This window comes from Chiloscyllium punctatum, chromosome 11 (genome assembly GCF_047496795.1).
Source record: "Chiloscyllium punctatum isolate Juve2018m chromosome 11, sChiPun1.3, whole genome shotgun sequence".
Taxonomy (NCBI): domain Eukaryota; kingdom Metazoa; phylum Chordata; class Chondrichthyes; order Orectolobiformes; family Hemiscylliidae; genus Chiloscyllium; species Chiloscyllium punctatum.
Window position 1 is genome coordinate 8,509,977 of NC_092749.1, and position 27,267 is coordinate 8,537,243.

The following is a 27,267-nucleotide window of genomic DNA, read 5'->3' on the forward strand; positions in this document are numbered from 1 at the left end:
CTACCTGCTCAGGTCCACGCCCCCCACAACCCAAACTCCCATCCTGGCACCTTCCCCTGTACCCACACCTCCTCCCTCACCTCTATCCAAGGCCCTAAAGGAGCCTTCCACATCCATCAAAGTTTTACCTGCACATCCACTAATATCATTTATTGTATCCATTGCTCCCGATGCGGTCTCCTCTACATTGGGGAGACTGGGCGCCTCCTAGCAGAGCGCTTTAGGGAACATCTCCGGAACACCCGCACCAATCAACCACACCGCCCCGTGGCCCAACATTTCAACTCCCCCTCCCACTCTGCCGAGGACATGGAGGTCCTGGGCCTCCTTCACCGCCGCTCCCTCACCACCAGACGCCTGGAGGAAGAACGCCTCTTCTGCCTTGGAACACTTCAATCCCAGGGCATCAATGTGGACTTCAACAGTTTCCTCATTTCCCCTTCCCCCACCTCACCCTAGTTCCGAACCTCCAGCTCAGCACCGTCCCCATGACTTGTCCGGACTTGTTCTACCTGCCTATCTCCTTTTCCACCCTCTCCTCCCTGACCTATCACCTTCATCCCCTCCCCCACTCACCATTTTACTCTCTGCTACTTTCTCCCCACCCCCACCCTCTTCTAGCTTATCTCTTCACGCTTCAGGCTCTCCGCCTTTATTCCTGATGAAGGGCTTTTGCCCGAAACGTCAATTTTGCTGCTCCTTGGATGCTGCCTGACCTGCTGTGCTCTTCCAGCACCACTAATCCAGAATCTGCTTTCCAGCATCTGCAGTCATTGTTTTTACCTTTTTTCTCCTCAGGATCTTACTTTTCAATTAAGTCACTTGTTACTCTTTCAAAATCCAGTTTCCTGAAGTCTAACTATTCTTCATAAGTCAATCTGACTTTTCCAGGTGTTAGTCTAGTAAAACTCTTTGAATTACTTCCAATACATTTCCTTAAATAAGGAAATACCACAGTACTCTAGATATTACTGCATCAGTTCCCTATATAACTGAAGCATCACCTCACTACATTAGTATTCAACTCCTCTCAGGATAAATGATAACATTCTATTAGCCTGCCTAATTACTTGCTATATCTGAAAACTAAACTAATCACGTCACCTCCTTTCTCAGGAGCTTTCTATTTTCCACAATAACCTCAAGTTGTACCTGACCAAGTGCTTACAGTACAGTACCTCCACTGGTTCCCTTTCTCCATAGCATATCTTATATCTTCACAGCTCTTCAGTAGCTTGAGAATTGCTGAAATAAGATGCATTCTGGTGAAACTTTTTGTGTTGAGCTCACCAGGACAATTCACAAGAATTACCAAAATAAAGGGGAATTTTTTTTTCATTCCATGTGAAAGGAGAATACTGACTGGTTGATAATTGGACTCTGATTTACATGTTGCCATCAATAATGTACCAGTTGGATGATGATTGACAATTAATCACCAAACTTTGTTTCAATTTAAATCAGGCAGGGTGATTCTGTTTGGTAACTGCAACAGCCTGAGTAATTAACCAGAAACTGAATGTCAATTTTTTTTCAAGTTGCAAAGGGCATAATGTATGTTCCTATTCTTTCTGCATGTGAAGTAAAGGGCACGGCATACTGATGTAGGTAGTTTTCATAACAAGGCCGACTGACAATTCTAGATTGATTGGCAGAGTAAGCCCTGGTACACTCATGTTTATTAAACAAATGCTGATCAATGGTCGATTACATCAAGTGTTTGATGTGTGTTTTTCAAGCAGAGGCTGGTTGGGAAAGGACAGACTTTTTACTTTGTTGCAAACAGCTGAAGCGACAGGTGAAGCTAGCTGTTTCTCACTGCTGCTATACAGGAGCAACACGAGTGGTGTTCAAAAATAACAGGACATTGACATTGAGGCAGAAAGGCCTCTGTCTACCACACAAATGAACAATGTGGTATATGAGTTTCAGTGCCAGTGTTCTGACACACATGGAGGCCAAATATCCAAAAGACTGGCCAATCAAATCTATCCATCCACTGTCTAATTACCAAGCTATCAATACTTTCTTGGCTTACAATACATGTAATTCTTCCCAATGTGTTTCTTTTAAATTGTTGTAATGGATATAGGAGAGGTGGTGACCTAGTGAAAATGTCACTGTGTCACTGGAATACTATGAACCTCGGGTAAATGTTCCAGGGGTATGGGTCCGAATTCCCACATGGTAGCTGATTGAATTTGTATTCAATAGAAATATCAAATTAAAAGCTGGCATAATGGTGCTCATATAACCATTCTTGATTGTTGTAAAAATCTATCTGATTCACTAATGTCCCTTTAGGGACAGAAATCTGCCAACCTTACCTAGTCTGGCCTACACTCCAGACCCAAAGCAATGAGCCTGACCCTGAACTGCTCTCAGAAATGCCTCTCAGAGCAAGGACAATTAAGGAATGGTAAAAAGTGCTAGCCTGGCCAGTAACACCCACACCCCTCAAAAGATAATTTAAAGAATGTCAAAAGTATTTGTTTTCACCAGTACTTTCACCATCTGACAGGAATTTCCTTGAATCCAGGGTATTTTGGAAATTCAAAAACAAAGTGTCAACTATGTCACCAGCTACTTCTGTAGGATCCTACAATGAAGTCCATCAAGACCTGAGACTTGACAGCTTACAGCTCCAATGATTTACTCAGTGCCACTTGCCCAGTAAATATAATATTCTTGATTTCCTCCCTTCCTTCCACTTCCACGTTTACAGCTTTTTTTTCAACATCGTGTATGTTAACTGGGGTGAAGACCGATGCAAGATACCTGTCCAAATCATATTTTCCTTGACAGATTCCCCACATTCACTTCCTACAGCTCCAATAGTTGGGTTATTAACACTTTTCTTTCTTCACTATAGAAACTCTTACTGATTTATAATTCTAGCTAACTTTCCCTCATACTCCATTTCTCCTTAATAACTGAGCTAATCTTTGCTGTTTTTGGTAGCCTATTGACCTACATAATATGTCCTCATAATACCCTTATTTAAGTTTAAAATATGCATCTTGGACCCACTCCTCTCTCTCGAACTAAATGTAAATTTAATCAGAATGTGTCCACTGCTACGTAAGAATGCTTGCTCTATAAGATTATTAATTAATTATATCTTAGAACATAAAACGTAGAACTGTACAGCATGGGAACGGGCCCTTCAGTCCATAATGTTGTGCTGAACATCATACCAAATGAAACTAATACCTTCTTGTCCATATCCCTTCATTCCTTACATACTCATGTGTTTGTCCAAAAGTCTCTTAAACACCCCTATTGCATCAGCCTCCACCACCAACCCCTGGCAGCGCATTCCAAACTCCTACCATTCTCTATGCACAAAACCTGCCCCTCACATCTTCTCAGGACTTTCCCCTCTCACCTTAAATGCATGTTACTAATTTAAGACATTTCAACTCTGGGAAAATGATTCCTACTGTCTATGCATCTCATAATTTAGTCCTAAATCTGCTCTTCCTAATTTTGAGGCTATGCCCTCTTGTCCTAGTTTCACCCGCCCAGTGGAAACATCCTCTCTACTTCTATCTTATCAATTCCCTTCATAATGTTATATGTTTCTATAAGACTCCCTCCCCTAACTCTTCTAACTTCCAATGAATATAATCCCAGTCTTCTCAGTCTCTCCCCAAAAGCCAACCCCCTCAACTTCAGAATCAACCCAGTGAACCTCCTCTGCACCACCTCCAGTGCGAGTACATCCTTTCTCAAGTAAGGAGACCAAATCTGCACACAGTACTCCGGGCATGGTCTCACCAGTACCTTGTACAGCAACAACACTACTTCTCTGCTTTGAAACCCTGCTTTTTAAGGCCGTTGATGTGGTGTATATGGACTTCAGTAAGGTTTTTGATAAGTTTCCAATGGTAGGTTATTGCACAAATTACAGAGTTTCAGGATTGAAGGTGACTAAGTGGTTTGGATCAGAAATTGGCTAGCTGAAAGAAGACAGAGGGTGGTGGTTGATGGGAAATATTCATCCTGGAGCTCAGTTACCAGTGGTGTGCCATAAGGATTTGTCTTGGGGCCACTGCTGTTTGTCATTTTTATAAATGATCTGGAGGATGGCATAGAAGGATGGGTTAGTAAATTTGCAGATGACACTAAAGTAGGCAGAGTTGTGGATAGTGCCGAAGGATGTTGTGGGTTATAGAGAGAGACATAGATAAAATGTAGAGCTGGTCTAAAAAGTGGCAAGAAGTTTAATGCAGAAAATGTGAGGTATTTCACTTTGGAATAAGTAACAGGAATGCAAAGTTTTGGGCTAATGGTAAAATTCTTGGCAGTGCAGATGAACAGAGAGATCTCGGTGTCCAGGTGCATAAATCCCTGTAAGTTGCCACCCAAGTTGATAGGGTTGTTAAGAAGGCATATGGTGTGTTGGTGTTTATTGGTAGGGGGATTGAATTTCTGAGCCACAAGGTCATGCTTCAGCTGGCCGAGACACTGGTAAGGCTGAAACTGGACTATTGTTTGCAGTTCTGATCATGGCACTATAGGAAGGATGTGGAAGCTTTGGAAAGGGTTCAGAGGAGATTTACGAGGATGTTGCCTGGTATGGAAGGAAGGTCTTACGAGGAAAGGCTGAGGGAACTGAGGCTGTTTCGTTGAAAAGAAGGAAGTTGAGACATTACTTAATCAAGACATATAAGATAATCAGAAGGTTAGATTGAGTGGACAGTGAGAGCCTTTTACCTCGGATAGTGAAGGCTAACACAAGGGGATGTAGCTTTACATTGAGGAGTGATAGATTTAGGACAGATATCGGGGTAGTTTCTTTATTCAGAGAGTAGTAGGGGCATGGAACAGCCTGCCTGCGACAGTAGTAGACTTGCCGATGTTAAGGTAATTTAAATGGGCATTGGTCATACATATTCTGGATTCGTGGTGCTGGAAGAGCACAGCAGTTCAGGCAGCATGACTGCTCCTCAGATGCCTCCTGAACTGCTGTGCTGTTCCAGCACCACGAATCCAGAATCTGGTTTCCAGCATCTGCAGTCATTGTTTTTACCTAATTGGTCTTACATATGGATAAGAATGGAACGGTGTAGGTTAGAAGGGCATCAGATGATTTTCACAGGTCGGCGCAACATTGGGGGTCGAAGGGCCTGTACTGCACTGTAACATTCTATGTTCTATGTTCTAAACTCAATCCCTTTAACGATGAAGGGCAAAATTCCATTTGCCTTCCGAATCACTTGTTGTACCTGCAGACCAACCTTCTGTGATTCATGCACAAGGACACCCAGGTCCCTCTGCACAGCAGTGTGTTGCAACTTTTAACCATTCAAGTAATAATCTTTTTTACTGTTCCTCCTACCAAAATGGATGACTTCACATTTATTAACATTGTAGGCCATCTGCCAGACCTTTGCCCACTCATTCAATGTATCTATGTTCCTCTGCAAAGTTTCACAGTCCCCTGCACACTTTGCTCTGCCACTCATCTTAGTATCATGTGCAAACTTTGACACCCTACATGTGGTCCCCAACTCCAAACCATTTATATAAATTGTAAATAATTGTCTTCCCAACGCCGATCCCTGAGGCACACCACTATTCACTGATTGCTAGCCTGAAGAGCACTCAATTATCCCCACTCTTTGCTTCCTGTTAGTCAACTAATTCTCTATCCATGCTGATACTCTACCCCGAACGTCATGCATCCTTATCTTATGCAGCAACCTCTTATGTGGCACCTTTTTGAAGGCTTTTTGGAAATCTAGGTACACCGCAACAACTGTGTCCCCATTGTCCACCGTGTTTTCAAAGTCTTCATAGGATTTCAGAAGGTTAGTCAAGCATGACCTGCCCTTCATGAATCCATGCTGCATTTGCCCAATAGAACAATGCCTCGCTATTTCTTTCTTGATAACAGACTCAAGCATCTTCCCCACCACAGAGATTAAGTTAAACACTCTATAATTCCTTATCTTTTATCGACATCCCTTTTCAGACAGTGGCATCACATTTGCTGTTTCAATCCCTGGGACTGCCCAAGAGTCCAGCGAATTTTGGAAAATTACTGTCAGTGCACTTGCTATTTCCCCCGCCATCTCTTTTAGATTAGATTACTTACAGTGTGGAAACAGGCCCTTCAGCCCAACAAGTTCACACCAACCCACCGAAGCGCAACCCACCCATTCCCTTACATTTACCCCTTTTACCTAACACTACAGGCAATTTAGCATGGCCAATTCACCTGACCTGCACATCTTTGGACTGTGGGAGGAAACCGGAACACCCAGAGGAAACCCACGCAGACATGGGGAGAATGTGCAAACTCCACACAGTCAGTCGCCTGAGTCGGGAATTGAACCCGGGTCTTTAGCGCCGTGAGCCAGCAGTGCTAACCACCGTGCCGCCCACTACCCTGGGATGCATTCCATCAGGGCCAGGAGACTTATCAATGCTTAGCTCATTAACTTGCTGAACACTACCTCTTCCATAACGTTATGAACACGTGGGCGTACTATACTTTTAAGAGAGTAAAAGCTAGCAGTGACAGCACCTAGTGGTTCTCAATAAAAAACAATGTAACATGTACTCCAGCTATTGGGGTAGCTGGTTGCCTGGAAACAACAAAAGCAGATTCAAATTAGGCCAATCAGTTTAAATTATACCCTGAAAAATACCGAATTCCAATCAAGTTTGAATTGAGTATATTGACAATCTTAAAAGCCAATGGCACAATCCAATGCTTTGGGGTATAAGACCGGAGAAAATTGAACAGTTGGGAGAAGAACTGCCACCAGACCAACAGATGTAGACTGCTAATGTGAACTCTCTGAGAGGCACCTGTCTCAAGAAGGAGTTTGCACAGAGAAAAACCTTAACACTGACCTGGCGAGCCAATCTACCGACGAAGACAAAGAGAAGATTCCGCTGCTGGCTGGTTTTGAAATTTGAATTTTTCTGTAAAACTTAATTGGGAGTTTTATCGAACTACTATCATAGAAGGGAATGTCAAGGATAGGTTAGCTGAAGGAATCATAAATAGTCATTAGTTAATTATTCTCTGTTATACTTCAAGAAATAAAGTTGCTAATTTTTACTTTAAGTAGTTCTTGGCCACTCAAATTACTACAGATTACTGCACGGGATGAAACTTTTTACTGTGTTGCTGGTTTTAAATTAAGCAGGATGGTTTACACTGTGTCATAACAGTAATAATGATTGTTTCCAGGTCCTCATCTGCCATCATCTCTTTCTAGATTAGAGTGGTGTTGGAAAATCACAACCGGTCAGGCAGCCTCCGAGGAGCAGGAAAATTGATGTTTTGGGCAAAAGCCCTTCATCAGGAGCCCTGATGAAGGTATAAAGGTGATATCTCAGGTCATACAATGCAGAGGGACCTGGGTGATATTCCTGCTCCTCGGATGCTGCCTGACCTGCTGTGCTTTTCCAGTACCACTCTAATCTAGACTCTGATTTCCAGCATCTGCAGTCCTCACTTTTACCTTAATCTCTTTGTCAATTACTGACGTTGTTAGTGTTCTTCACTATGAAGACCGATACAAAATACCTCGGCCATTTCATCATATCCCATAACTAAATTCCCCTTCTCATCCTTTAAAGGGCCAACATTTACTTGAGCCAGTCTTTTTCATTTTACATATTTATATAAACTTTCACCAACTGTCTTTATATTCTGAGCTAGTTTATTCTCATAATCTATCTCACTTTTCTTTACAGCTGTTTTTGTGGCTTACTGTTGACCTTTAAATCTTTAACAATCTTCTCATTTCCCCCTGATCGTTTTGTATACCTTCTCTTTAAATTTGATACCATCTCTTGTTTCCTTAGACACCCAGGGCAGATTGCCCTTTTTTTTACAATCCTTCCTTTTCACTGGAATATACTTTTGCTGAGCACTTTGAAAAACTGCTTTGCAAGTCCTCCACTGCTCGTCAACTGTCCTACCATAAAATCTTTGTTAAGTCCTCCCTCATTCTACTGTAGTTTCCTTTGGTTAAGCACAGGATCCTGGTATTGGACTTTATCTTCGAACTCTCCATGTGTATTTGAAACTCAACCATATTGTGATTGCTGTTCCAAGAGGATCCCTAACTATGAGGTCATTAATTATTCCTGTCTCATTACACAGGACCCGATCTAGGACATCTTGCTCCCTCGTCAGTTCCATTACCTACTGTTCAAGAAAACTATCACGGATGCTCTCCTCAAGGCTACACTGGCTATGCTGGTAGTGGTACCATTTTTACAGGCATTAGCTACTCTTTGTTTATTGCCCACCCCAATGTGATGTAATTATATTGTGGCCTATAGATTACACCTATCAGTGACTCTTTCTTCTTAGAATTTCTAATTTCCACCCAAACGGATTCAAACTCATTCTCCATAGAACCTATATCATCGCTCAGCAATGACCTGATATCGTCCTGATGTCTGTCCTTCCGAATACTCTGGTACCCCTGAATATTTCATTCCTAGTTGTGACCATCTGTAACCATTTTCCATAATAGTTACCAAATCACACTCATTCGCAATGATTTGTGTCATTAAGTCATCGACCTTGTTATAAATGCTATGAGCATTCAGGTAAAGTGCCTTTTATGCTAGCTTGCTTACCCTCACAATTTGCATATAATATTTCCTGAGTTATCCTTCCTTTTTACTTCTTTCATAGTCTGCCTTGGACTTTAATCCTCCTGCACACATGCTAACCTGCTGCTTACCTTTTTATTTACCATCATACCTCCTGTCGTCTTTCCCTCTCCCTTCCCCCACCTCACTAGTTTAAAGTCCTACTGACCATCCTATTTATCCTTTTCGCTAGAACACCAGTTCCAGATCAGTTCAGGTGGAGACCATCCCAATGTTACAGATCCACCCCTTCACATCCCCGGTTCCAAAACTGATTCAATGCCCCATGAAATGGAACCCCTCTTTCCCACACCAGTCCCTTAGCCACATGTTTACTGCCTTAATTTTCTTATCCCTAAGCCAATTTGCAATGGCTTAGGCAGTAATCCAGAGATTATGACCCTCGAGGACCTGTTTCTTAATTTCATTCCTAGTGCTTGATAATTGCCAAACAGGTCCTCCATCCTAGCCTTGCCGATGCTGTTTGTCCCAATGTGCAACAACAGGATCCTCCCCCTCCTGCTCCAATATCCTTTCATACCAGTTGGATATGTCCTGCACCCTGGCACCGGGCAGGCAACACACCATGTGGGACTCCCGATCCGGCTCGCAAAGAATACTATCTGTCCCCCTAATTATAAAATCCCCTATAACTACCACTCGTCTTTTTGCTTCCCACTCTTGAATGGTCTTTTGTACCATGGTGCCGCAGTCAGCTAGCTCATCCTCCCCGCAGCCCTATTCCTCATCCCCACAGGAAGCAAGTATCTCATATCTGATGGATAAGGTCTAAAGCCGAGGCTCCTCTATTCCTGAACTCAGGATCCCCCTACCTGCCTCGCTTGCAATTACTCCCTGTTGTCCCTGATCACTAACTGAATTTGAATTACTTAATCTACCAGGTGTGACTGCCTCCTGAAACAAAGTGTCCAGGTAACTCTCCCCTCTTGGATGTGCCGCAGTACTTGAAGCTCAGATTCCAGATCATCAGCTCTGAGCTGGACTTCCTCCAACACTTGTTGCAGATAGTCACTGCCATTCATAATGGGATCAGCCAACTCCCACATCATGCACCTACAGCACATCACCGACCCAGACGTCTCCACTAAGTTAATTTCTGTATTGCTTTTTATAAATGTATGAGTTAAATAATTTCTAGTACTTCTCTGAATTTTTCAATTGCAGATAATAGATAAATAAAAAAGAATGTATCTTTGTAACCAATTACAAAAGAAATGGAAATAGAAAAGCCTGACCTTATCAGCACACCAGAGTTCTTTCTTTTGGTTAGAGGAGGAGGATGGGTGGGAGACACTACACGTGTAGTGTCTCGGGTACAGCCACTGCCCAAATATATTCCTGGCAGCTCCCTGGTCCTCTCCCTCTGTTGTTGTAAAATGAAGCTGTTGCTGATTGTTGGAAATATCCATGTGGTTCACGAATGTCCTTTAAGGAAGGAAATCTGCCATTCTTACTTAGCCTGGCCTGCCCTACACCCACAACAATTTGGTTGATTTTCAACTGCCCTGTGGGCAATTATGGATGGGAAATGGCCTAGCCAGTGACACTCACATCCACTACATGAATAAAAAAAAAGCAGTCCTAGATTAGCGACAACCTCTCTGACTCATGATGGCTTTCACAGTTTAAATTTTGCCGATTGACCCAACACATGATCTAACACATGATAAGAAGCTTCACCCACAGACTTCTTCTTGACCCTAAAAAAATAGCCACGATAGCCATGAAACTATTGTTGGAAAAACCTATCTGGTTCATTAATGTCCTTTAGAGAAGGAAATCTGCCATCCTTACCTGGTTTGGCCAAATGTGACTCCAGACCTATAGCAGACCCAGAGACACCCACCTCCCACGAGTGAAGATCAAAAGAAATCTGATCAGCCATTGTCCTATTGTCAGAAGTCACACGACTTATAGTCCAACAGGTTTATTTGAAATTACAAGCTTTTGGAGTGACTCACAAACTGTCAGTTGGTGAGAACACTGGGAACATATTTTATCAAGTAGATGGAAGTTTGAAGTGGAAGAAAGAACTTCAAAAGACCAGCAACACTGAAATAGGAGTAAAAAGGAACTTTGATAAGAAAGCAAAACTTTCTGAATTTTACATATGTTGAGAAATCCTCAACTGAAGACATTGAATAAAAAACTGAAAAAAGAAGAAGTGGGTAGAACATAGCAGACTTGTGGTTTCAACATAAAACAATGAGCAGTTGGTTCCTGCAAAAGGGGGAAAAGGAAGTCTTCAATCATGGCTTTGAATGAGGGAGGGTAGATACTCAAGTGCCTCATCCTGGTCAGGTCTGATGCAGGTCTGTAGCTGTCCTCAGCATTCAGAGTTAGGAGGGCAAGACTCCAAACTCCTTATCTGGACCAGGTAAAAACTTATCAGAAAGACCAGCATTAATTCCCTGCAGTGTTTCAATCAAAGAGCTCGCTAAATGTCTTCCCAGTGTCACCCCATTCTCTGTCGTGCTGTGACTTCAAAGTGAAAAGACTCTTAATTCGTCCAGACTCTTCATCGAGGGTCTCATGTCTGTCATTTGGGTGAAAGCCAACAGGAATGTGAGATTTATCAATGTTTAATCCATCAGAAAAGAAGAGCGAAGGGTCAAGGGGAATATTAAGAGAGAAGGAATGAGAGAAATAAACTAAAGGGCCTAAAATAGTCGATCCTATGATGTTTACAGCAGTTTTGAAAGTCATATGTAGTCACAGGAGTTGCTGTTCCTTCAGTGTCAATCGGTCAAAATCCTGGCATTCTCTCCCTAAGAGTTGTGGGTCTGTCTACAGCACATGGACTGCAGCGGTTCAAGAAGGCAGCTCACCCCCACCTTCTCAAGGGACATCTAGGGACGGGCAATAAAGGCTGGCCCAGCCAGGCATGTCCAAGTCTTGGAAAAAATTAAAAGTTATTACCCAGAGCACAGCTTGAAAAGAGCCTGCCTGACCATTATCTCTGCACTAACCAAACTAACTGCCTAATCTGACTTCTCAGTTCTTGGCCCAAAAACACTTTTGGTTAATTCCAAGTACTCGGGTGTGCTTGTTCCTGATTTTTAAATAGGGGGAGAGGCTCACCCTCGACTGGCTTTGCCGGTAATGAGTCTCAGATTGTTCCAAACGTGTGCATTCACTGGCTGTTAACTCCTGTCAGAGTTAGGGAGGTAGGACTAAGCACTTTGAAGAAGTATTGGGTCATTTCACCCTTTATATCCGCTCTTGGATAAATGTGAGGTTTTACAGGGCAGTGTTGGAGAACAGAAGGATCTAGGGTTCAGGTTTGTAATTCTTTAAAGGTTGTATCAAAAGGTTGGGTAAGATGCTTTTTAGCATGCTTGCCTTCATTGCTCAGACCACTGAGTATGGGAGTTGGGACATCATGTTGAGTTTGTACAAGACATTGGTGAGGCCTCTTCTCAAGTACTGTGACCAGTTCTGGTCATCTGGTTACGGGAAGGATATTATTAAATGGACGAGGGTTCAGGAAATATTGACCAGGATGTTGCTGGCAATGGAGAGTTTGACTTATAAAAACAGGCTAAATAGGCTGGAACTCTTTTCACCTTTTCGAGGTTTATAAAACTATGAGTGTCACAGATAAGGTGAATAGCAAGGGTCTTTTCCCCAGGGTGATTGAGTTCAAAACTACTTTGGAGATGAGAGGAGAAAGTTTCAGAAAGGACATGACGGGCAACTGCTTTTACAGAGAGTGATTTGTGTGTGGAATGAACTGCCAGAAGAAGTCATGGATGCACATACAGTTACAACGTTTAAAGACATTTGGATAAGTTTGTGAATAGGGAAGGTTTGGAGGGGTATGGGTCAAACACAGGCAGGTGGTTCTAGCTTAGTTATGGAACCTGGTCGGCATTGACTGGTTGGACCAAGGAGTTTGTTTTCATGCTCCATGATTATGATTCCATCTTTCAATTAGATCATGGCTGATTGGGTTGTTGTACATTCCTGCCTGTCCCTGATAGTCTCTAGATGGTTTACATGAGGGATGTAGATGGAATATCTGTAAGTTTGTAGATGACACAAAGATGGGTGGGAAGGTGAGCTGGGAGAAGATCATCGAGATGCTTCAGTGTGACTTGGACAAACTCAGTCAACAGGCAAAAACAGGTCAGATGCAGTATAATGTGGATAAATGTGGGAAGGCAGATGATGACCTGAACAACCATGAAATGAAAGAGGAGAATGTGCAACAAGACCTGGGTGCGCTCATACATTAGACGGTAAGCATGAAGATGCAGCAGGTGATAAAGAAGGCAAATGGTTATTGTTGTACATTGGCCTTCATCTCCATACAGGAGCAGGGATGTGTGGCTGCAATTGTACAGAGCCTTGGTGAGACCACACCTGCGATACTGTGAGCAGTTTCGCTCCCTAATCTGAGGAAGGATGTTCTTGCTGCAGAGGGAGTGCAGCAACGGTTTACCAGTCTGATTACTGGGATGGTAGGATAGATGGATGAGGGTAAGTTGAATCAATTAGCGTCACATTTGTCCAGATAAATGAGGGATGATCTAATGGACACCTATAAAATTCTAACAGGCTGGGAGGAGGTAGATGCAGGAAGGTTGTTCCTGTTGGTGGGAGAGTCCAGAATGAGAGGTCATTGACTAAGGATTTGGGCAAACCATTTACGATTGAGATGAGGTGGAATTTTTTTTTTAACCCAGAGAGTGGTGAGCCTTTCACTATCACAGAAAGTGGTCAAGGCCAAACCATTGCATGATTTCAGGAAGGAGCTGGATATAGCACTTGGGCTAAAGGGATCAAAGGATATGGGGAGAAAGCAGGAACAGGCTATTGAATTGGATGATCAGCTGGAGAATGCTCAAAAGGCTGAATGGCCCATTCCTGCTCCTCATTTCATAGTTTCTATGTTCCTAACCCTGCAGTCCCTTGAATACCAAAATTCTACTGAATGCAATCTTCAATAATCTCAACCACACAGCCTCCTCTTGCTCGCTCTGGAGAAGAGAATGCCAGACTCCAACCCACACCTCCCCCACCACCACCACCCAAGAAAAATAATCTCTTCACACATTTGCCTTAAAAGGATGAATTGTTCTTGTGAAACTGTGGTCACATGTTTCTGTCTCCCAGGCAAGAGGAAATATCCTCAGGGTATCAACCTCCTCTTGATTCCCCCCAGAGTGGGAGTTCAGTAGAGAATCTCCTGTGTTGCACTCCCATACCCAAATCCTCTCAGATATAACTGCTGACCAATTGAGTTACAAAAAATAAAGCGGGTTTTGTTTCCCAAAACATTTATATAAAGTGGTTTATTATTGCAATAGTCAGGAGATTTGCTTCTGTTTCACAATATCCTCTTGCCAAAGTCTCCCATTTCGCTGTTAATTACCGATTATTTCAAAAGAGTTATGGGAAATAGAGTTTGTGAAAAGTAAATTTCCAAACTCCAACAGCAAATGCGAAGAGGAGATGTTTGAACAGGTTGAAGTTGTTTTCAACAGAACACAGAACAGTCCAAAGATTGTGTGTTAGGTGAACTGGGGAGTAAGTGAGGACTGCAGATGCTGGAGATCACCCACGCCTTCCACCTCCTCCATGATTTTCGCTTCCCCGGTCCCTAACGCCTTATCTTCACCATGGACATCCAGTCCCTGTACACCTCCATCCCCCATCACAAAGGACTCAAAACCCTCCGCTTCTTCCTTTCCCGCCGAACCAACCAGTACCCTTCCACTGACACCCTCCTTCGACTGACTGAACTGGTCCTCACCCTGAACAACTTCTCTTTCCAATCCTCCCACTTCCTCCAAACCAAAGGGGTAGCCATGGGCACCCGCATGGGCCCCAGGAATGCCTGCCTCTTCGTAGGATATGTGGAACAGTCCATCTTCCGCAACTACACTGGCACCACCCTCCACCTTTTCCTCCGCTACATCGATGACTGTATCGGCGCTGCCTCGTGCTCCCATGAGGAGGTTGAACAGTTCATCCACTTTACCAACTCCTTCCACCCTGACCTCAAATTCACCTGGACTGTCTCAGACTCCTCCCTCCCCTTCCTAGACCTTTCCATTTCTATCTCGGGCGACCGAATCAACACCGACATTTACTATAAACCGACCGACTCCCACAGCTACCTCGACTACACCTCCTCCCACCCTGCCCCCTGTAATCCCATATTCCCAATTCCTTTGTCTCCGCCGCATCTGCTCCCAGGAGGACCAGTTCCAAAACCGTACAACCCAGATGGCATCCTTCTTCAAAGACCGCAATTTCCCCCCAGACATGCTCGACAATGCCCTCCACCGCATCTCTTCCACTTCCCGCTCCTCCGCCCTTGAGCCCCGTCCCTCCAACCGTCACCAGGACAGAACCCCACTGGTCCTCACCTACCACCCCACCAACCTCCATGTAGAGTGTATCATCACCCGTCATTTCCGCCACCTCCAAACGGACCCCACCACCAGGGATATATTTCCCTTCCCTCCCCTATCAGCGTTCCGAAAAGACCATTCCCTCCGTGACTCCCTCGTCAGGTCCACACCCCCCACCAACCCAACCTCCACTCCCGGCACCTTCCCCTGCAACCGCAAGAAATGCAAAACTTGCGCCCACACCTCCCCCCCTTACTTCCCTCCAAAGCCCCAAGGGATACTTCCATATCCGCCACAAATTCACCTGCACCTCCACACACATCATCTATTGCATCCGCTGCACCCGATGTGGCCTCCTCTATATTGGGGAGACAGGGCACCTACTTGCGGAACGTTTCAGAGAACACCTCTGGGACACCCGGACCAACCAACCCAACCACCCCGTAGCTCAACACTTCAACTCCCCCTTCCACTGCACCAAGGACTTGCAGGTCTTTGGACTCCTCCATCGTCAGACCATAGCAACATGACAGTTGAAGGAAGAGCGCCTCATCTTCCGCCTGGGAACCCTCCAACCACAAGGGATGAACTCAGATTTCTCCAGTATCCTCATTTCCCCTCCCCCCACCTTGTCTCAGTCAAATCCCCCGAACTCAGCACCGCCTTCCGAACCTGCAATCTTCTTCCTGACCTCTCCGCCCCCACCCCAATCCGGCCTATCACCCTCACCTTAACCTCCTTCCACCTATCGCATTTCCAACGCCCCTCCCCCAAGTCCGTCCTCCCTACCTTTTATCTTAGCCTGCTGGACACAGTTTCCTCATTCCTGAAGAAGGGCTTATGCCCGAAACGTCGATTCTCCTGTTCCTTGGATGCTGCCTGACCGGCTGCGCTTTTCCAGCAACACATTTTCAGCTCTGTTAGGTGAACTGGCCATGTTAAAAATTGCCCACAGAGTCTATTGGTGTGCAGGTTAGGTGAGTTAGCCATGTTAAAAACCCCATAAAGGGATTGGGTGTGATGCTCTTCACAGAATCGGTGTAAACTCAATGGGCTGAATAGTCTCTTTCTGCATTGTAGTCATAGAATCCCTATGCTGAAAAACACCATTCATCCCATTGCATCTGCACCAACTCTATGAAAAGTAGCCAGCCCCCTATGCCATCCTTGTAACCCCTGCGTTTGCCATGACTAATCCATCTAGTGTGCACATCCCTGGACGCCATGGGAAATATAGCATGGCCAAACAACTTAACCTGCGCACCTTTGGACTATAAAAGGAAACTGGAGCACCCAAAGGAAACACTTGCAAACACGGGGAGATGGGCAAACTCCACACAAGCAGTCACCCAAGGTTGGAATCAAAGCTGGTGCTGTGAGGCTGCAGTGCTAACCATTGGGCCACCGTGCTGCCCATAAGGATTCTATTTGTTGACATTTCCCTAATCCATCTATTCAGAGATTTTATGACAAACTTCGGGAGCAGGTGGGATTTAAACTGAGATCTCCTGGTTCAGAGGTAGGCACACTCCCACTGCACCAGAGTGATTTATGTCAGGCTCAGGCATGAATACCATATGCACATTGTTCATCCTTTGGGTGAAACAGTGTCAGAGGACAGGGATCCATACACAGAACTACTTTAATCGCCATCATGTTGATCCATAATCTCTATAGTTTTCCATTATACCTCCCTGCATCCTTGTTACCAGTGGTCAACTTATCACAGACACTCACCCCTATGGAAAGAGGCCACTGAGTTCTTTGTGTCAAATCCACACAACAAATATTTGATGAAAATAATCCCATTTTCCAGCTTTTGGCCCACTGACAATACAAGTGAATATCTAAGTGTTGTTTCAATCCAGATCTCACTGTCTGTAAGGTTGGGAGAGTCAGAAGCCCTCATCATTTCGATACGCACTTGAGATTGAGAGGAAGTTTGAAGCGCAGATGCTGGAGAGTCAGAGTCAAAAGATGAGGTGCTGGAAAAGCGCAGCAGGTCCGGCAGCATCCGAGGAGCAGGAGAGATGACGTATTGGGCATAAGCACATTATCAGAAATGTGGAGCTGAAAGGGGGGTGCGGAGAGATAAATAGAAGGGTGGGGGTAGGGCTGGGGTAGATTCGATTCCCTACAGTGTGGAAACAGGTCCTTTGGCCCAACAAGTCCACACAGACCCTCCAAAGAGTAACCCACCCAGACCCATTTCCCTTTGACTAAGGTACCTAACACAATGGGCAATTTAGCATGGCCAATTCACCTGACCCGCACATCTTTGGACTGTGGGAGCACCCAGAGGAAACCCACGCAGACAAGGAGAGAATGTGCAAGCTCCACACAGACAGTGAGCCAAGGTTGGAATTGAACTGAGGTCCCTCGTGCTGTGAGGCGGCAGCGCTAACCACTGAGCTACCATATTAGAGGCAGTTGGGAAGGTGATAGGTAGATGAAGGTGAGGGTGTGATTGTGAGAGATCATTGGAAAGGGTGGAGCGGATGGGTGGGAAGGAAAATGGACAGGTAGGACAGATCAAGAGAGGTGTGACGAGTTGAAGGGTCGGATCTGGGATCAGTTTGGGGAGGAGAGATTTGGAAAAAGAAACAAAAAAAACATAGAAAATTACAGCACAAGAAGAGGCCTTTCGACCTTACAAGCCTGGACTGATCCAGATTCTCTATCAAAACTTAATGCCTATTTTCTAAGGATCTGTATCCCTTTGCTCCCTGCCTATTCATGTATCTGTCAAGATATATCTTAAATGATACTATCGTGCCCGCCTCGGCCACGTCCGTTGGTAACACGTTACAGGCCCCCACCACCCTCTGCTTAAATAACTTTCCAAGTGTATCTCCCCTAAACATTTCCCCCTCACTTTGACCTCGTGACCCCTAGTTATTGAGTCCCCCACTCTGGGAAAAAGCTTCTTACTGTCCATCCTGTCTATATCTCTCATGATTTTTAGACCTCAATCAGGTCCCCACTCAACCTCTGTCTTTCTAATAAAAATGATCCTAATCTACTCAACCTCTCTTCACAGCTAGCACCCTCAATACAAGGCAACATCCTGGTGAACCTCCTCTACACCCTTTCCAAAGCATCCACTTCCTTTTGGTAATGTGGTGACCAGAACTGTACACAATATTCCAAATGTGGCAAACTGTAACATGACCTGCCAGCTCTTGTATGCAATATTCCATCTGATGAAGGAAAGCATGCCATATGCCTTCTTGACCACTCTATTGACTTGCGTTGTCACCTTCAGACCTGAACACCCAGATCTCTTTGTACATCAACTTTCCGCAGGACATTTCAATTTACGATATAGTTCGCTCTTGATCTGGATCTTCCAAAATGCATCACCTCTGCATTTGCCCAGATTGAACACCACCTGCCATTTCTCTGCCCAACTCTCCAATCTATCTATATTCTGCTGTATTCTTTGTCAGTCCCCTTCACTATCTGCTACTCTACCAATCCTTGTGTCATCTGCAAACGTGCTAATCAGGACACCTATACCTACCTTCAAATTCATTAATGTATATCACAAACAACAGTGGTCTGAGCATGGATCTCTCTGGAACAACACTGGTCACAGATCTCCATTTTTTGAAACTCACTTCCACTATTTCCTTCTGTTTCTGTTGTCCAACCTGTTCTCTATCCACTTCGCTAGTATACCCTGGACCCCATGAGACTTTACCTTCTCCATCAGCCTACCATGGGGAACTGAATCAAACGCCTTACTAAAGTCCATGTATATGACATCTACAGCCCTTTCCCAATCAATCAACTTTGTCACTTCCTCAAATAATTCTATTTGGTTTGTAAGACATGACTTTTCCTGCACAAAACCATGCTGCCTATCACTGATAAGCCCATTTTCTTCCAAATGGGAATAGATCCTATCCCTCAGTTTCTTCTCCAGCAACTTTCCTATCACTGACAGCAAGCTCACCAGTCTATCATTAAATGGATTATCCTTGCTACCATTTTTAAACAAGAGGACAAGATTAACAATTCCCCAGTCCTCTGGGACCTCACACATGTTCAAAGATGCTGCAAAGATATCTATTAAAACCCCAGCTATTTCCTCTCTCACTTCCCTCAGAAACCTGGGATAGATCCCATCCAGATCTGTGGACTTGTCCACCTTAATGTCTTTTAGAATACCCAACACGTCTGCCCTCCTTATGCTAATTTGACCTAGAGTACTCAAAGATCTATCCCTAACTTCAATATCCATCATGTCCCTCTCCTCGGTGAATATCGATGCAAAGTATCGATAAGACCCTCACCTATTTTCTCTGACTCCAAGCATAACTTCCCTCCTTTGTCCTTGAGTGGGCCAACCCTTTCCCTAGTTATCCTCTGACTCCTTACATATAAATAAAAGGCTTTAAGATTTTCCTTAAACCTGTTTGTTAAAGACATCTCATGGCCCCTTTTAACCTTCTTAAGTCCTCATTTCAGATTGGTCTTTTCTTCCTGATATTCTTCCAAAGCTTTGTCTGTCTTCAGTCGGCTAGACCTTAAGTACACTTCCTTTTTCCTCTTGGCTAGTCTCACAATTTCACCTGTCATCCATGGTTCCCTAACCTTGTCATTTTCTCCCTCATTTCCACAGGAACAGACCTCTCCTGAACTCTAATCAAACTCTCTTTCAAAGCCTCCCACATATTGAACATGGATTTACCTTCAAACAGCTGTTCCCAATTCACATTCCCCAGCTCCTACTGAATTTTGCTCTAGTTGACCTTCACTCAGCTTAGCATTCTTTCTTTCGGACCGCTCTCGTCTTTGTCCATGAGTATTCTAAAATTTACAGAATTGTGATCACTATTCCCAAAGCAATCTCCTACTGAAACTTCAACTACCTGGCCAGGCTCATTTCCCAACACCAGGTCCAGGATAGCCCCTTCTTGAATTGGACTATTTACACACTGCTCCAGAAAACCCTCCTGGATGCTCCTTACAAATTCTGTTCCATATAGATCTCTAATACTAAGTGAATCCCAGACAATGTTGGGAAAATTAAAATCTCCTATCACCACCACCCTGTTGCTCCTATGTCTTTGCATGATCTGATTACATATTTGGACCTATAGCTCACGCTCGCTGGAGGGAGCTCTGCAGTACAGCCCCAACATTGTTACTGCACCCTTCCTATTTCTGAGCTCTACCCATAACACCTCACTGCTCGAATCTTCCATAGTGCCCTCCTTCAGCACAGCTTTGATATTTTCTTTGACCTGTAATGCAACTCTTCCATCCCCTTTATCTCCCTCTCCGTCCCACCTGAAGCATCGACATCCTGGGATATTTTGTTCCCAATAATGCCCTTCCATCAACCAAGTCTCGGTAATAAGAATAACATCATATTCCCAGGTACTAATCCAAGCCCTAAATGGGTGGCAAGGTGGCACAGTGGTTAGCACTGCTGCCTCACAGCGCTAGAGACCTGGGTTCAATTCCTGCCTCAGGTGACTGACTGTGTGGAGTCTGCACATTCTCCCTGTGTCTGCATGGATTTCCTCCCACAGGTCAGGTGAATTGGCCATGCTAAATTGCCTGTAGTGTTAGGTGAAGGGATAGTGGGTTGCGGGTCGGTGTGGACTTGTTGGGCCGAAGGGCCTTTTCCATACTGTAAGTATTCTAATTCAAAAAAAATCTAATTCCAATTCATCTGCCTTACTCACTACACTTCTTACATTAAAACAAATGCACCTCAGACCACAAGTCCCTCTGAGTTCATCATCTGCTCCCTGCCGCCTCTTTCCCTTAGTCACACTGACTTGATTATCTAATTCCTTACAAGCTTTAGTTACTACCCCTTTACTGCCCACTAACCTCCTCATTTGGATCCCACCTCCTTGCCACATTAGTTTAAACCCTCCCCAACAGCATGAGCAAAAGCACATCCTAGGACATTGGGTCCAGTCTGGCCCAGGCGTAGACTGTCCAATTTATAATAGCCCCACTCTCCCAGAACTGGTCCCAATGTCCGAAAAATCTGAACCCCTCCCTCCTGCACCACTTCTCAAGCCATGCATTGAGCCTCCATTCTATCGTTCCTACTCTGACTAGTGCATGGCACTAGTAGCAATTTTGAGATTACGACATCTGAGGTCCTATGTTTTATCTTGACTCCTAACTCCCTAAATTCTGCTTGTCGGACCTCATCCTGTTTTCTGCCTATATCGTTTGTGCCTATATGCACCATGACAACTGGCTGTTCACCCTTCTCCTCGAGAATTTTCTGCAGCCGATCCAACACATCCCTGACCCATGTACCTGGGAGGCAATATAGACAATAGACAATAGACAATAGATGCAGGAGTAGGCCATTCTGCCCTTCGAGCCTGCACCGCCATTCAATATGATCATGGCTGATCATTCCTAATCAGTATCCTGTTCCAGCCTTATCTCCATACCCCTTGACTCCACTATCTTTAAGAGCTCTATCCAATTCTTTCTTAAATGAATCCAGAGACTGGGCCTCCACTGCCCTCTGGGGCAGAGCATTCCACACAGCCACCACTCTCTGGGTGAAGTAGTTTCTCCTCATCTCTGTCCTAAATGGTCTACCCCGTATTTTTAAGTTGTGTCCTCTGGTTCGGCACTCCCCCATCAACGGAAATATGTTCCCTCCTGCCAGAGTGTCCAGTCCTTTCATAAGCCTATACGTTTCAATCAGATCCCCTCTCAGTCTTCTAAACTCAAGGGTATACAAGCCCAGTCGCTTCAGTCTTTCCGTGTAAGGCAATCCTGCCATTCCAGGAATTGACCTCGTGAACCTACGCTGCACTCCCTCAATAGCCAGAATGTCTTTCCTCAAATTTGGAGACCAGAACTGTACACAGTACTCCAGGTGTGGTCTCACCAGGGCCCTGTACAGCTGCAGAAGCACCTCTTTGCTTCTATACTCAATCCCTCTTGTTATGAAGGCCAGCATGCTATTAGCCTTCTTCACGACCTGCTGTACCTGCATGCTTGCCTTCATTGACTGGTGGACAAGAACACCCAGATCTCTCTGAACAGCCCCTTTACCTAATTTGATACCATTGAGGTAGTAATCTGCCTTCCTGTTCTTGCCACCAAAGTGGATAACCAGACATTTATCCACATTAAACTGCATCTGCCATGCATCTGCCCACTCACCTAACTTGTCCAGGTCACCCTGTAATCCCCTAACATCCTCATCACATTTCACCCTACCACCTAGCTTTGTGTCATCAGCAAATTTGCTAATGTTATTGCTGATACCATCTTCTATATCATTTACATATATTGTAAAAAGCTGCGGTCCCAGCACGGATCCCTGCGGTACCCCACTGGTCACTGCCTGCCATTTCGAAATGGAGCCGTTAATCACTACCCTTTGTTTCCTATTAGCCAACCAATTCTCTATCCAATCTAGTACTTTGCCCCCAATCCCGTGCGCCCTAATTTTACTCACTAACCTCTTGTGTGGGACTTTATCAAAAGCTTTCTGAAAGTCCAGGTACACTACATCCACTGGATCTCCCTCGTCCATCTTCCGAGTTACATCCTCAAAAAATTCAAGAAGATTAGTCAAGCATGATTTCCCCTTCATAAATCCATGCTGACTCTGTCCTATCCTGTTACTATTATCCAGATGTGCCGTAATTTCATCCTTTATAATAGACTCCAGCATCTTTCCCACCACTGAGGTCAGACTAACTGGTCTATAATTTCCTGCTTTCTCCCGCCCACCCTTCTTAAAAAGTGGCACAACATTAGCCGCCCTCCAATCCTCAGGAACCGACCCCGATTCTATTGAACTCTGGAAAATAATCACCAGCGCATCCACGATTTCCCGAGCCACCTCCTTCAGTACCCTGGGATACAGGCCATCAGGTCCCGGAGACTTATCAACCTTCAGACCTAACAGTCTCTCCAACACCAAATCCTGGCAAATAGAAATTCCCTTAAGTTCAGGTCCTTCAGCCACTGTTACCTCAGGGAGATTGCTTGTGTCTTCCCCAGTGAACACAGATCTGAAGTACCCATTTAATTCCTCTGCCATTTCTTCGTTCCCAGTAATATATTCCCCTGCTTCTGTCTTCAAGGGCCCAATTTTTGTCCTAACCATTTTTTTGCCTTGGACATACCTAAAAAAGCTTTTACTATCCTCCTTTATATTCTTGGCCAGTTTACCTTCGTACCTCATTTTTTCTCTGCGTATTTCCTTCTTACTAATCCTCTGTTGTTCTTTAAAAGCTTCCCAGTCCTCCGTTTTCCCGCTTATCTTCGCTAAGTTATACTTTTTCTCTTTTAACCTGATATGTTTCTTTACTTCCCTCGTCAGCCACGGCCGCCCATGTCTCCTCCTGGGATCTTTCTTCCTTTTAGGAATGAACTGAATGAATATGCCATGCAGAAGTCTTGTTTTTGACCATAGAACCCCCCTATCTACTCCTCTGACAAGTGAATCCCCTGTGACAATTGCCCTTCCGTTCTTTTTCTGCCTGTCTCTGCAGCAGAGCCAGCCACAATGCCATGAACCTGGCTACTGCTGCCTTCCCCTGGTGAGCCATCTCCCCCACCAGTATCCAAAACAGTGTACCTGTTTTGGAATAGGATGACCACAGGGACACCTGTACTGCCTTCCTGCTCTTTCTCTGCCTTTTGGTCACCCATTCCCTTTCCCCCTTTGCAATCCTAATCTGTGGTGTGACCAATTTGCTAAACATGCTATCCATGACCCCCTCAGTATCACGTATGCTCCAGAGTGAGTTCATCTACAGCTCCAGAGCCATAATATGGTCTAACAAGAGCTGCAGCTGGACACACTTCCTGCACATGAAGGAGCCAGGGACATCGGCTGCATCCCTGAGCTCCCACATTGAGCAAGAGGAGCATAATACCGGTCTGAGATTTCCTGCTATTTTTAATCTTAAACCTAACTTAATCTTAATTTAGATAAACAAAAAAGGAAAAAAAACATTTTTACAAACCACACAATAAAATTTAAAAAATGAAATGCCGAATCTTTATCAACTCACCACAGAGTCATTTTTTTGGTGAGAGGAGGAGGTCAGGTAGGAGACACTACACCTAGAGTATCTCAGGTTCAGCCACTGCCCAAATATATCAGTTTACTCACCTTCCCAGTGCACAATTCGACCGCTCCTATTCAGCTCCTCACTGCCGCAAATGGAGGCCTGTCCCTCGGGGTAAGTCCCTTTGAAGTGGGAAATTTACCTTCCTAGCAACTCCTGGTACTCTCTCTCTCTCTTGCCTCGCTGCTCCCGAAAATGGAAACTAATAAAGTCGATGTTGAAGGGTCCCAAGGCAGAAAATGAGGTGTTCTTCCTTCAGGTGTCAGGCGGCTTGAATTTGGCAATGGAGAAAGCCCAGGACTTGCATGTCCTCGGTGGAGTGGGAGGGGGAGTTGAAGCAGTTGGCCACAGGGCAGTGGGGTTGTTGGGTGCATCTGTACCAGAGATGTTCCCAAACAGTTCCACAAGTTGGCGTTCTGTCTCCTCAATGTAGAGGAGACCACTTTGAGAGCAACGAGCACAGTAGATGATGTGAGTGGATGTGCAGGAGAATCTCTGCTGGATGTGAAAAGATGTTGTCGGCTCTTGGGCGGAGGTGAGGGGGGAGTGTGTACACAGGTTTTACACCTCTTGTGGTGGCAAGGGAAGGTGCTAGGAGGGGAGGGTGCGTTGGTGGAATATGTGGACCTAACGAGGGAGCCATGGAGGGAAACGTCTCTGCGATTAATTTACAAACAATACCTCTTATATTCACATCCAATTCATAATTCATCAATTAAGATCTCATTGAAAGGTAGAGAGACTTGATAGGCTGAATGTCTTCCTCCTCCTGCTTCTATTAGCTATCATCCTATATTCTGGTACGTTGCCTCAAAACAACACCAGGCACACACACACACACAAACACACATACACACACCACCACACACACACACACACACACACACACACACTCACACTCACACTCACACTCTCACACTCTCACACACTCACACACACACTCAAACCCAGACACACACACATGCACACTCACACTCACACACACCCACACACACACAGACACACACTCACACACCCTCACACTCTCATGCACTCACACAAACTCAAACCCAAACACACACACACACTCACACACATACACACCCACACTCACACCCACACACACACACACAGACATACACACACCCACACACCCACACACACTCACACACTCACACACACACAGACACATATACACACAGACACACACTCACACTCACACCCACACCCACACACACACACAGACACACACACACCCACACACACTCACACACACACTCACACACACACACACAGACACATATACACACAGACACACACTCACACCCACACACACACACAGACACACACACACCCACACACACTCACACCCACACACACACACACCCCCACACACACACACACACACACATATACACACGTAAATACATGTTGACTACCTCATTCCTTTCTTCAAACATAAAGTGAGATATGTGGCTTTTGATTTCAATAACATAATCCCCTGTTCTACAAACTTTCAAATATGATGTGACCATCATCATAATTTCTTCTTCTGTCTTATTAATATCCTGACATAGAAATCACCAGAAATCCCTGCAGATTTATTTATCTCCAATCCCAAAGCTTACTTCATTTCTTAAAATTTAATAAGTCCAATTTTTTTGTCTTGAATGGCCTGTAAGGTATTTCCTCTTTATTCACCATCGCCTAAATCTGTCCTTCTTGGGTCCATTCATCCAACTAAGTAACTTATTTTCTCTTAACATAATTAAAAGAAAGTTTTTATATTGTACACAAGCCTCTTATTTGGCATTCATCTTCATACTTACTGTGAATCCATAAGAGCCAAAGATACAGAAGCAGAATTCATTCCTTTGGCCCATCAAGTTTTATCTGCCATTTGATCATGGCTGATCTGTCTTTTAACCCTATTTTCCCCTCGATAGCAATGAGATTCACCATCATCTGGCACCATCTCATCTCTTTCTTGCTTTTTTATCTTTTCTTTACATTGTCTCTGTTTCTTGTGCATGTAATGCATTTTGGAAGATTCAGTTCAAGAGCGAACTACATGGTAAATTGAAAATGCCCTGGGGAAAATTGATGTACAGTGAGATCTGGATGTTCAGGTCCATTGTTCCCTGAAGGTGGCAACGCAGGTCAGTAGAGTTGTCAAGAAGACATATGGCATGCTTTCTTTCATTGGACACGGTATTGAGTACAAGAGATATAGTTGTATAAGACTTTGGTTCAGCCACATTTGGAATACTATGTACAGTTTTGGTTGCCACATTACAAAAGGATGTGGATGCTTTGGAGAAGGTACAGAGCAGTTTAACTAGGATGTTGCCTGGTATGGAGTGCGCTAGTTGAGTAAATTAGGATCATTTTCATTAGAAAGACAGAGGTTGAAAGGGGACTTGATTGAGGTCTACAAAATCATGAGAGGTATAGACAGCATGGATAGCAAGAAGCCTTTTCCCAGGCTTGAAGGGCTGAAGGGCCTGTTCCTGTGCTGTAATGTTCTTCGTTCTTTCTTTGTTCTACTGTATTAATATTATCTTGACCTCAGAGATAGTCTCCCACGTGCTAATGACTGACCTGTGTTGCTCAGTGTCAAATCTCACACTGTACTTACCCATTGAATCATAGAAACTGAAATTTCAGTTCGAGAATAAAAGAAAAGTGATGACAAAATGCCCAACTCATACACTTCTGTCTGACCCGTGAATCAATCTCCAAAACATAATAAAAACAAAAAACCCGTCCTGGACATTTACTTACCCCCTACGATACAAAGGATCAGAGTCAGGGTTGAGAATGTCCAGCCAAACATTTCAAGCGAAGCTATGTTTCAAATTCTAAAGTCTAACTGTTTCACACGCAGAATGCTGTGACACTGCTGATATTGCAGAGGTGGCTGAATTTGACTCTACTTCCCTACTCAGTTGTCACAGCTTGAACACAAACCGCGAAAAGAGGAACGCATGAGTAATTGGGACTGTCCTCAGAAAACAAGTCACCAATCAGTGTCAAAGCAATGAAATGAATTTGTACTGATCATACCCAAATGCCTTTCATTTGAATTCAGGGACCCACGCTATTGTCAAAATCCGTAGGCTCTGTGTTAGCTTTAGTCTGGGCTCTGACAGGTTACACAAAGAGGGATCCAGGTTATAAGTGATTAG

The 27,267-nt window shown here is 44.4% G+C and overlaps 1 protein-coding gene across 2 annotated transcripts in view; it reads right to left on the bottom strand.

The window, feature by feature from the left end:
• The window catches only part of LOC140482707 (immunoglobulin superfamily member 3-like), a 73,966-nt gene extending 46,979 nt beyond the window's left edge, over positions 1-26,987 (bottom strand). For both annotated transcript variants that reach the window (XM_072580242.1, XM_072580241.1), the window contains exon 1: positions 26,864-26,987. In XM_072580242.1, coding sequence (XP_072436343.1) covers positions 26,864-26,915 — 52 coding nt within the window. In that variant the 5' untranslated portion in view covers positions 26,916-26,987. The remainder of the gene's footprint in view (positions 1-26,863) is intronic.
• Between the last annotated feature and the right edge of the window lie 280 nt (positions 26,988-27,267).